The sequence below is a fragment of the Ischnura elegans genome, chromosome 5, assembly GCF_921293095.1.
Source record: "Ischnura elegans chromosome 5, ioIscEleg1.1, whole genome shotgun sequence".
In the NCBI taxonomy this organism is placed as follows: Eukaryota; Metazoa; Arthropoda; class Insecta; order Odonata; family Coenagrionidae; genus Ischnura; species Ischnura elegans.
In genome coordinates, this window is record NC_060250.1 from 104,026,760 (window position 1) to 104,037,851 (window position 11,092).

At 42.4% G+C, this 11,092-nt stretch overlaps 1 protein-coding gene and 1 long non-coding RNA gene across 3 annotated transcripts in view; one reads left to right on the forward strand and one right to left on the reverse strand.

The window, feature by feature from the left end:
• The window catches only part of LOC124159363 (protein HBS1), a 40,431-nt gene extending 39,463 nt beyond the window's left edge, over positions 1-968 (reverse strand). The window contains exons 1-2 of one of the 2 annotated variants that reach the window (XM_046535129.1): positions 731-968; positions 575-643 (exon numbers count right to left, since the gene is read on the reverse strand). In XM_046535129.1, coding sequence (XP_046391085.1) covers positions 575-643; positions 731-776 — 115 coding nt within the window. In that variant the 5' untranslated portion in view covers positions 777-968. The remainder of the gene's footprint in view (positions 1-574; positions 644-730) is intronic. The other variant, XM_046535130.1, reaches the window with a different exon arrangement.
• A 44-nt stretch (positions 969-1,012) lies between these two features.
• LOC124159368 overlaps positions 1,013-11,092 on the forward strand; it is a 44,523-nt gene continuing 34,443 nt past the window's right edge. Inside the window, exon 1 of the long non-coding RNA XR_006864952.1 lies at positions 1,013-1,094. This is a non-coding gene — a long non-coding RNA (uncharacterized LOC124159368). The remainder of the gene's footprint in view (positions 1,095-11,092) is intronic.

An 11,092-nucleotide genomic window follows, 5' to 3' on the forward strand; every position in this document is an offset into this window, starting at 1 on the left:
GGTATACTAAGACCGCGCAGGACACGGTTCTCAAGAATAAAACACCATTTACAGGGCAAAAAATTTAAATTACTCTTTTTCGATCCCATCTTATCAGTTAAAATTGGACAATACGACAAAGTAAGACCCACAGTACACCACCGTACAGTACATAAATATAACTACACTACTCTGGATTTAAAAAAACTCGCATTTAATGTGTGTAAACATTGTATCGTGGTATAAGATGGATACTGAGAAAAAATAATGTCTTCAGTATGGAAGGCTCTCATTGCCGAACATAAGAGTACAATGTCAAAGACGAAACAAGAAGGTATTAGATGTTTTCTGATAATTCGATGAATGGCATTCCCGATTTGGTAAAACGATGTTGTTTGCATATGGCTGAAATTATACTAGTCATTTCCATTTACCGTTAAAAATACTACTCAAAATTGGTGTGATTGGCTGGCAAAATAAAAGGCGCAACAGTAAACGGGCGAAATCATCACGTAAAGAGATCATATGATCACAAGCATTTAAGAAATTAGGAATTGACGGCTGTAGATAAGCCAAGTAACAAACAACTACTCACCAACGCTGGGTGAAACGCAGTAGTCATCCTCAACGGAGTGACCGTAAACATCATCGAATCCTTCACATTCTGTAAAATTCAAAACATATGCGTGGTCTTAAGAACTGCCTGACGAGTACCTTGAGATTAACATGTTACCTAAACAAATTAGGGTACCTTCCGAATAGAAATTTGTTGACCGCACATTCCGATGGCGTGACATTTTAACTAGCACTATTTACTTTAAATATAATCCATTTTATCAACAGCTTATTTGCTAAGTGTGCACTTTTCAAAACTTTAGCATCTTCCTAAAATGCTTAACAAACATTTTCACATGAACTTAATGCTTCACTACGTCACCTGCTGGAACAAATCCTCTTCCAACAAACATATGAGTAGCCATAACCGTTACAACTGTTACGCAGCGGTATAATTGAATTCCCTTCCAACACGAGAGAAAAATGGAATGCACCGATCCATTTATTGATGGCAATTGTGAAAAAAATCTGAAGAAGTCTTTCTTTTCATCTTTCAGTTGGTGAGTACACTGAGGCAACTACCCAAGTACATATTGGGTTACGATGATTAAGCGGTGCAAAATTGGAAACCGACTTGCATTGTATCTCAAGGGATCTGGAGAAACAATGGTGGAACTTGATTATCAGCTCTACTCAATAAAAGAGATAACAAATTTTTTGTAAAGCGGGAGTTTTAGGAAAAATAGGTCTAACAGGACAGGGGCGCAGCTAAGAATTAAGGGGGTTTTAGGTGCAACTAATACTTAGGGGTATGGGGGTATTGCATACCCGCCAGGGTAAGTGGAGTTGCGGTGGCCCTCCTCCAAAAATTTTTAAGATTAATGGTTCAAAATGACTAGTTTTACTGATTTGTGAGAGATATTTGATTAATCCTAACACTACTCTATAAGTAATACTAATCCATTAAGTAAAATGGATTAAACTTAAAAATTTCTCTGAGCTCTGGGGAGAGGGGGGGTTTATCCACCAAAACCCCCCCCCTCGCTGCGCCACTGTATCAGTCAACCAGTAATGAATTCTTGCCCAATTGTCACATTTCCCTATTACATCTTGAGAGGGCAAATAAATGGTGATATTTTTCAATTATGAGTAATATAATGTTATGCTGAATGCTTATTTGCCATCAAAACCTCCATTGTAATTCTCTTATATTTAATGACATCCTTCAATCTATAAATTTTTTTATATCATTCCTAATTTTATAACATGGAACACTCAATATCTAAAATGTGGTATGATGGATTGGTGGATCTTGCAATCATATCATCATAGGCAATGGAAACAAAGAAGCTACTACTCACCACGGCTCATGTCACTTCAGTGGTGATAAGAGATATGCCTTTTGGAGTTCAGAGTTCTTTTACCCTATGTGCTTACTGTCACATCTCATAAAAAAGTCAAGGTTACAGACCATATATCTTACGAAAAGTTATTTGTCACGCTGAGAGATCGTTCCAGCAGCAGCTTTTCAGAACAGGCATCAAATTATGATGATGACACTGACATAATTATAAAATTAGTTTGTGATTGGTGCATTAAATTAGTAACTGACAACAATAATAAAACTGATGAGAATAATTCAGAATATGTCAGTATAAATACTTCCTTTTATTTATTTTGTAAGATTATAAAACATGGGCGTTTTCTGGTCATTTAATGGTATCTCTTTCAAATGTTTTCCAGTGAATCAAAATTCCCATATTATTCCAAGCTTAATGATTGTGTTGTCATCGAATATTAGGAATATTAGAATATCAGGAGGAGCAAGGAGATATTTCTTTATGAATAACATTAAGTTAAAGTGATGAACACTTAAAAAAAAGGATGAAAAAATATTTATTTTCTCAAGGAAAATTTTAAAATACATATAACAAGAGGCATCTAAAAATGCAAAACACAAAAGCAAGTATGTACTGAAATTCACTTACTCTCAATGCATTTCTTCCCTGATCCAAATAAGTACAAGCTCAGCTTTGATACACAAAAAATATCAGTTTTGTAAAACATAAGTTCAAGTACAATTAAAATATATTGTGACGGGTGGTCACGATATTTTTTCTTTTCGTCCCATGTCAGCGCGCCTCACGCGGCTACGATCTTCCCCGTGGAAGATTACGTGGATCGGGCGAAGTGACTCTGACCTTCATGTAGTATAAGACGGTAATATACCATGGTTTTAGTTCCCATTCAATTGTACCCATAGGATGTAAGGCGATCACGCCACTTGTGCAGTGACGTGATTGGCTAAAATTCAAAGTGAGTGACGTGTGTCAGCTTTCCGTAACGGAAAAATCGGGAATAGCGAGGTTACGTGGTAGGAGGAGAAGTGGGGATGAAGTCAGTTGGTGAACGGACACGGTACTGGTCTGTTGGTGGAGAGGGAGACAAGCCGGTCTCGAGGTACCAGCAGAGAGAGAGCACATAATTGGGAGCTGGCAGTCAATGCTCAGCTGTGAGAGGGAAGGAGACCCAAGAAAGGCAACGGCTGTGATTGCAGAGGTGTGTGACGGAGAGCGACCGGGGGAAGTGGAGCAGTTTCTGATTCCGGAGCACGGATAAAGGTGCTGGCCCAGGCGTTTGAGAAGGCGACATCTGTGCCGAAAGTGAGGCCGTCGCTGCGCTTGTGGGCCGTTTTCATCCGGAGCAGCCAAAAAGCTCCCCGAATCGCTGGCGACGGAGTCGTCGGGAACCACAGACTGCCATGCCCATAAGTATCAATCTCCAGTAATTATTCCCGTATTATCACATTCCCAAGTGCTTCAAGCAGTACCAAGAGGGTAAAGATTACCACTCTAAAGTCCGTCTACTTCATCCAAATACCGGTGATTCATGTAAAGACCAATCAAGTCACTTTCGCAAGAGTTCATGCGAGACTGCAAAAAGTCAATAACTGCACCGAGTTTTTAAATAGTTAATTGAACAGAAAAGGACTATTGATTGCACGTCTTACGCCCGTAAATAAGGGCAATTTAATGTATCATAATTTCCCGTCTTTCCAGGAGGCAGACGAGGAACATGTAATGGCTTTTCAATTCTTATTTCTTTGTGTCATCAAGGGTATTTCATCTTTTTGCTTGTGTTCATTCATCCATCATTAGTTTGTAGATTAGGCTTAGTATTGTTCAAGGGTGATTTTTCATCAGTGCGTTGATGGTTTTTCGTTGTTTTCGCCAAAGTCTCAACAATAAATGGTGATTTTTGTGCATAATGTAAAAGGTCAGTGTTCATTCGTCGGATCCTCAAACCCTTGTCCGTGCGTGAGTCAAACAACCAGTGTCCGCATTGTCATATTGTCCACCCGTATTAACAATTATTTAATCCTGGGAGTTTGGAACGTCCTTGCTTCTACCGGCAAAGCTAGTTCGTGGGCCGCGGTTTTGGGTGGCGCCCTAATAAACGATCTAAGATCGTATTCTTCTGCAATATTTTTCCCAAAATCACATTCTACCGAAACCAGATTTCGGAGTGGCGAGCTGTCGGGGAAGGAAAGAAGGAGGGGGTAACACTCGGGGGCGTGAGGGCTGAGACGGGTCGACGGGCTGGCAGGGAAACGGGCCTGTTCCGTCACAGTTTAATTGGCGTACCAACGCGGTGGGCCCGATCCGCCACAGATTTTGGCGATCACGACAATTTTTGGCATTCAACTAGGTGGAGAGTTTGGCCACAGTTTTTGACGCGGATGGTGAGATTGACGGGGTAGAGGCAGTGACACATGCCTTTAGAGGAGAGTCAGTTGTGTTTTGCGAAAGATACGGAATGGCGGACGAGAACAAGGGGTCAGCTTTTACCCAGTATAGGGAGAGTGGGGTGATTCAAGACGAGGAATCGGAAGAGCGAAGTGAGAATTCAGACACCGATGATTTAGCGAATTGTATACAGGGAATGGTTTTGGATAAATCGGAGTATCGGGAAGAGGAACAGCGTGCCGATCATAAGGACGAATCCTTAGAAGTGATACAGCCGCAGGTTAGATCATGTAATAATGATATATTGATGTCCATAATGCAGGCAATACAAAAAAACCATGAAACTACACAAAAAGGCCAAATTAGTTTAGAAAGTAAAATACAAAATAACCATGAAACTATGCAAAAAGGCCAAGAAGCTATCCAAATTAGTTTTGAGCGTAAACTACAGTGTTTTGAAGATAGGATGCGCGATACCGTCGGTGAAATGCGATCAGAATGTAGGTTAGCGTTCAATCAATGTAGTGAGAAGATAGGAACTATGTCCCGCGATATTGCCAACCTACAACGAGAGGCAAAAACTGATAATGGTCGTCTCAGGAGAGAGATAGCCCAAGTCAATGATAGAGTGGGAACCGTCGAAGTAAAATTGAAAGATGTTCATGATGAGTGTCATAAAATAATTGAGGCAGAAGTAAGGCAGATTAACGCGCGTACGGACGCATTAGAGCATGTTCGTCGCGAACCCGACGAAAGGAATGATGAGAGGGTCAGTGCGATTGAGGCTAAGATCGCGGCCATAGAGGGAAGGGGGGCTATTTCCACAGAGTTCTCGAATCATATTCTAGCTGTGAACAAACCCCGCTTCTCCGCGCGAGATAATGAACATCCCATAGCATTTTTGCGAGACGTAAAAAATTATTTCTCGTTAGCAGCAGTTCCGGATGCATTAAAGCCACAATTGTTTTACCAAATGCTATCTGGTAACGCGAAAGTTTGGGGAAACGCGCTATTTCCATTGCCTCAAACCTATCAAGAATTTGAACAGAAGTTTTTGTCAAATTTCTGGGATGCGGACACGCAGTATAATTACCGTGCCAGAGTAATGACTGGTAGATACAGTCGAGAGGGTGCAGTAACGATGAAGCAATTTGCCACAGATAAATTGGCACAAGCTCGTTTGTGTTCTCCTCCGTTAAGTAATGGTGAAATTCTTCACGCGTTAGTTAGACAATTTCCATTACCAATACAAAACCATTTAAAATCGGTAGAGCAGTTGACCGTGGAAAGGTTAATAGTTTTACTTGGTTTATACGATCAATCTATCGAATCAGTAGCATTCGGGAACAGGGGAAATCCACCGCGGACGGCTACGGGTGATTCGAGGCCTCGGGACACAAATTACAACCCAAGGATAAATACGGCGAGTTTTGGGCGTGGGTCACAATGCCGTCCCGAACGACCAAAAGGTAGTACGTTTGCTAGTCAAGATTCTAATGAATCCGCGAGTCACGCCATCGCGGAAAATGGCGAGTGTAGTGAAGGAAGGAGTCCGTTAAACTCCAAACGTCTGGGATGAATAACCTCCACAAGCCAGGCGAGGAACTCCGCATGGAGGTACTAGGTCATTTCGTATCCACTTGCGAAATCACTCAAGCAGACTGGGAGGGGTATAACAGAGAATGGGTGAAATCAGAAAGACGCTTGTGTCCTGAAGTTAGTATAATAACACACGGCGTGCCAATCATGGCACTATTGGACACGGGAAGCGAGATATCAGCGATTTCCGAAGCGCTTTACAATAAGCTCAAAGCCAAGACTGATATACCGTCGTTCCCAATAAGTCGTTCGTGTATAATTTGCGCTGACAAGAAAAAATCGTCACCCATAACCCGACAAGTATTGTTGAACATGTGCATAGAAGGGAGAGAATTTGAAGCAGTTTGTCTCGTGGTTAAAAATTTAATTAAACCTGTGATTCTTGGCGTCGATTTCCTTACTGATAACAAGATGATAATTAATTTTGATCGAAAGACAGTGGAGATAAAAAGCTCAGACTCCGCGCTAATAGCACTGCCCATAAAAACCAGCCACTCAATCGACCATGCGCAGGTATTGTCTATCGAAAGCTCGTCACACGCGGAAGAGGTAGAGAGTGTCGTCAGGAGCGCAAGTCATTTAAGCAGTGGAGACAGAGATGAGTTACGCCATCTGTTAATGAAATATCAACCACTGTTTTCACCTATTCCCAGTCGAATTCTAGGTTTTCAACATAGGATTAGATTGTCGAATGATCAACCTTTTGTGCAGAAAACATATCCCGTTCCCTACGCATACCGGGAACAAGTCCAGGAGAAAATAAATGAGATGTTGACCCAGGGTATTATCAGGAAACAAACCACAGCCTACATTAATCCATTATTGGTTGTGAAGAAAAAGGATGGAACCATTCGCCTATGCCTGGATGCTAGGCGATTGAATAGCCTCACTATTCCGGAGAATGACATACCTCCGAAAATAGACGAGATTTTAATGAGCTTTCATGGGGCCAAATATTTTTCATGCGTCGACTTCACGGCATCGTACTGGCAGATTGAGTTACATCCTGAAGACCAGAAGTACACTGGCTTCATATTCAATTCCTGCAGTTACGTATTTCAGCGCGTAGCTTTCGGTTTAAAGAACAGTGGTGCCGCGTTGATTCGATGTTTAGACACCATACTTGGCTCGGAACTCGGTCATTGTTTGACCGTGTATGTGGATGACATACTAGTTTCTTCATCAACTTTCCATGAGCATTTAGAACAATTAGATGTCCTATTTCAGAAGTTGTTGAGGGCAAATATTTCGTTAAATTTATCGAAGTCCCACTTTGGTCGAAAAGAAATTAAATTCGTAGGGCACATTATATCTGAGAAAGGCGTTAGGCCAGATCCCGAAAAAATCAAGATGATTGAAACGGCCCTACCCCCCACAAATTTAAAACGATTAAGAGGTTTCTTAGGATTGTGTAATTATTATACCAAGTTTCTTAAAAAGTATGCTCAGCGTACGATCCCGTTGCTACGCCTGCTTAAGAAAGGAAATTCATGGAAATGGGGTGAAGAGCAACGCGATGCATTTGAGAGCATAAAACGAGGGTTCTTAGATACGGTTATGCTCAAATTTCCCGATTTTTCCAGGACGATTTACGTGCAGACTGATAGCAGCGATATAGGTTTAGGGGCCGTGATCTTTCAGAAGGACGACTACGGATCTGATCAAGTCATTTCGTTCGCAAGCCGTTCATTGAAGGGGCCGGAATTAGCCTATTCCACGACAGAAAAGGAAGCCCTCGCTATTGTCTGGACGTTGATTAAGTTCAGAACTTTGTTATTAGGGAGAGAAATAGTGATAGTTACCGATCACAAAGCACTCACGTTTTTAACAAAATGTCACTTTAATAATTGCCGATTAACTCGGTGGGCTTTACTTATTCAGGAATACCACTTTAGGGTCGAGTTTTGCCCAGGGAATGAGAATCCTGTAGCCGATTGGTTGAGTAGATACCCACCAGAACAATCCTCATCGAAAGCGCAGATTCCAGGGCATTACTCCATGGCAGAGATCGATTTTAAGTTCGCGCCGTTTCCCACAGACGAATTCAGGGATATCGGACGGAAGCAACGCGAAGACCCGTCATTACGTTTAGTAGTGGAATACTTACAGGGAAACCATGCTGAGGAGAATCCGGTACGTAGCGAGAGAGTAAGGAGATTGGCAGAATATGCCGTAATGCGCGGTGGAATCTTATTTAAGAAACTCCCGACACCAGACGGAAGGTTTAATTATAGAGTATGGCTCCCCGAAGAACTTAGGAAGAGTATCATAGAATATGCTCACTCACAATTCGCGCACTTTGGCAGTGCAAAAACAATCGCAGCAATCAAAGATAGATATTTTTGGTCCAATATGGATCGGGAAATCAGGCAGCAGATAGCTAAATGCGACATATGTCAACGGACGAAATATCCGTCGAAAAATTTTCAAGGGCCCATGGCCAATATAATCCCGGATGCACCAAGTCGACTCGTCGCGGTCGACGTCTATGGGCCGCTTCCAAAGGCAAGGGGGGGCAATAGATACGTATTCGTATGCATTGACGTATTTTCCAAATACGTAGAAGTGTATCCCCTTAACAGACCCAAAGCGAAAACGTGCCTGGGTTGCTTAAAAAAATATTTTCAAAAATGTGGCACACCCACAAGTGTATTGTCGGATCATGGTACCATGTTCACCAGTGGTCTCTGGAAGGACGAGTTGAATCGCTGGGGGATCAGGGTAATATATTCGTCCATACGACACCCACAGTCGAACCCCAGTGAACGGACAATGAAAGAATTATCTAGGGTTTTCCGCTTGTATTGCAATCAGGATCATCGAAGTTGGATAGAGGCTATACCGTATATAAACCAATGGTTTAACGAGGTGGTTCACGAATCTATTCAAATGACCCCAATTGAAGCCCATTTCGGTAAAAAAACCCCCAAATCGCTTCCCCGATGGCTTACTATTCCCGAAGGATAAAATAATGGGTCGTAGATCAATTGTGAAGTTAATCACAAGAAACTTAAAAAAGTCCGCGAAACGGCGGGTAAAGCATCAGCAAAGGGTTTTTTCTAAATTCAAAATTGGAGACTCTGTACTCTTGAGGACACCAAGGGTGTCCGATACGAAATTGGGACTTTTTCATAAATTTTTTCATTTATTTACGGGACCCTTCAGGATCTCAGGCCAGGCAGGCCACAATGCTTATATGTTGGAAAGAGAGGACGGATCCAGACTAGGAACGTTCAATGCATATTCTTTAATTCCTTATCGGGCATAAAATTTAATTTGAGCAGCCCATGCCAAGTGAATTTTTTTTGTCTGTATTTTTATTATCATTCGTGTTTGAAAATTGTTCATTGGGTATTTATTTTTCGTTTCTGAGACGTGAAATCGTTTTTTTTTCGGAAAAAAAACTCATTCACGCTGGGGGGCTTTGTGACGGGTGGTCACGATATTTTTTCTTTTCGTCCCATGTCAGCGCGCCTCACGCGGCTACGATCTTCCCCGTGGAAGATTACGTGGATCGGGCGAAGTGACTCTGACCTTCATGTAGTATAAGACGGTAATATACCATGGTTTTAGTTCCCATTCAATTGTACCCATAGGATGTAAGGCGATCACGCCACTTGTGCAGTGACGTGATTGGCTAAAATTCAAAGTGAGTGACGTGTGTCAGCTTTCCGTAACGGAAAAATCGGGAATAGCGAGGTTACGTGGTAGGAGGAGAAGTGGGGATGAAGTCAGTTGGTGAACGGACACGGTACTGGTCTGTTGGTGGAGAGGGAGACAAGCCGGTCTCGAGGTACCAGCAGAGAGAGAGCACATAATTGGGAGCTGGCAGTCAATGCTCAGCTGTGAGAGGGAAGGAGACCCAAGAAAGGCAACGGCTGTGATTGCAGAGGTGTGTGACGGAGAGCGACCGGGGGAAGTGGAGCAGTTTCTGATTCCGGAGCACGGATAAAGGTGCTGGCCCAGGCGTTTGAGAAGGCGACATCTGTGCCGAAAGTGAGGCCGTCGCTGCGCTTGTGGGCCGTTTTCATCCGGAGCAGCCAAAAAGCTCCCCGAATCGCTGGCGACGGAGTCGTCGGGAACCACAGACTGCCATGCCCATAAGTATCAATCTCCAGTAATTATTCCCGTATTATCACATTCCCAAGTGCTTCAAGCAGTACCAAGAGGGTAAAGATTACCACTCTAAAGTCCGTCTACTTCATCCAAATACCGGTGATTCATGTAAAGACCAATCAAGTCACTTTCGCAAGAGTTCATGCGAGACTGCAAAAAGTCAATAACTGCACCGAGTTTTTAAATAGTTAATTGAACAGAAAAGGACTATTGATTGCACGTCTTACGCCCGTAAATAAGGGCAATTTAATGTATCATAATTTCCCGTCTTTCCAGGAGGCAGACGAGGAACATGTAATGGCTTTTCAATTCTTATTTCTTTGTGTCATCAAGGGTATTTCATCTTTTTGCTTGTGTTCATTCATCCATCATTAGTTTGTAGATTAGGCTTAGTATTGTTCAAGGGTGATTTTTCATCAGTGCGTTGATGGTTTTTCGTTGTTTTCGCCAAAGTCTCAACAATAAATGGTGATTTTTGTGCATAATGTAAAAGGTCAGTGTTCATTCGTCGGATCCTCAAACCCTTGTCCGTGCGTGAGTCAAACAACCAGTGTCCGCATTGTCATATTGTCCACCCGTATTAACAATTATTTAATCCTGGGAGTTTGGAACGTCCTTGCTTCTACCGGCAAAGCTAGTTCGTGGGCCGCGGTTTTGGGTGGCGCCCTAATAAACGATCTAAGATCGTATTCTTCTGCAATATTTTTCCCAAAATCACATTCTACCGAAACCAGATTTCGGAGTGGCGAGCTGTCGGGGAAGGAAAGAAGGAGGGGGTAACACTCGGGGGCGTGAGGGCTGAGACGGGTCGACGGGCTGGCAGGGAAACGGGCCTGTTCCGTCACAATATATAGAAGTCTCTTTTCTAGCATTCTGAGTCTGGCACAATGAGAAACTAAACTTCATAGTTGTTGCCAGAAGATATACTACAATTACAGAGAGGAAAATCATACAAATGACGGATGAAACAATCGATTTAATTGCCACGTTCGATTTCCAATGTAGCTTGCTGGAGCATATATAACTTACTATAAATGTACCTGAATGAGGTCTGTCAAGCAATTGTACTTGTGGGCATCCAATGATATTTGATGCTA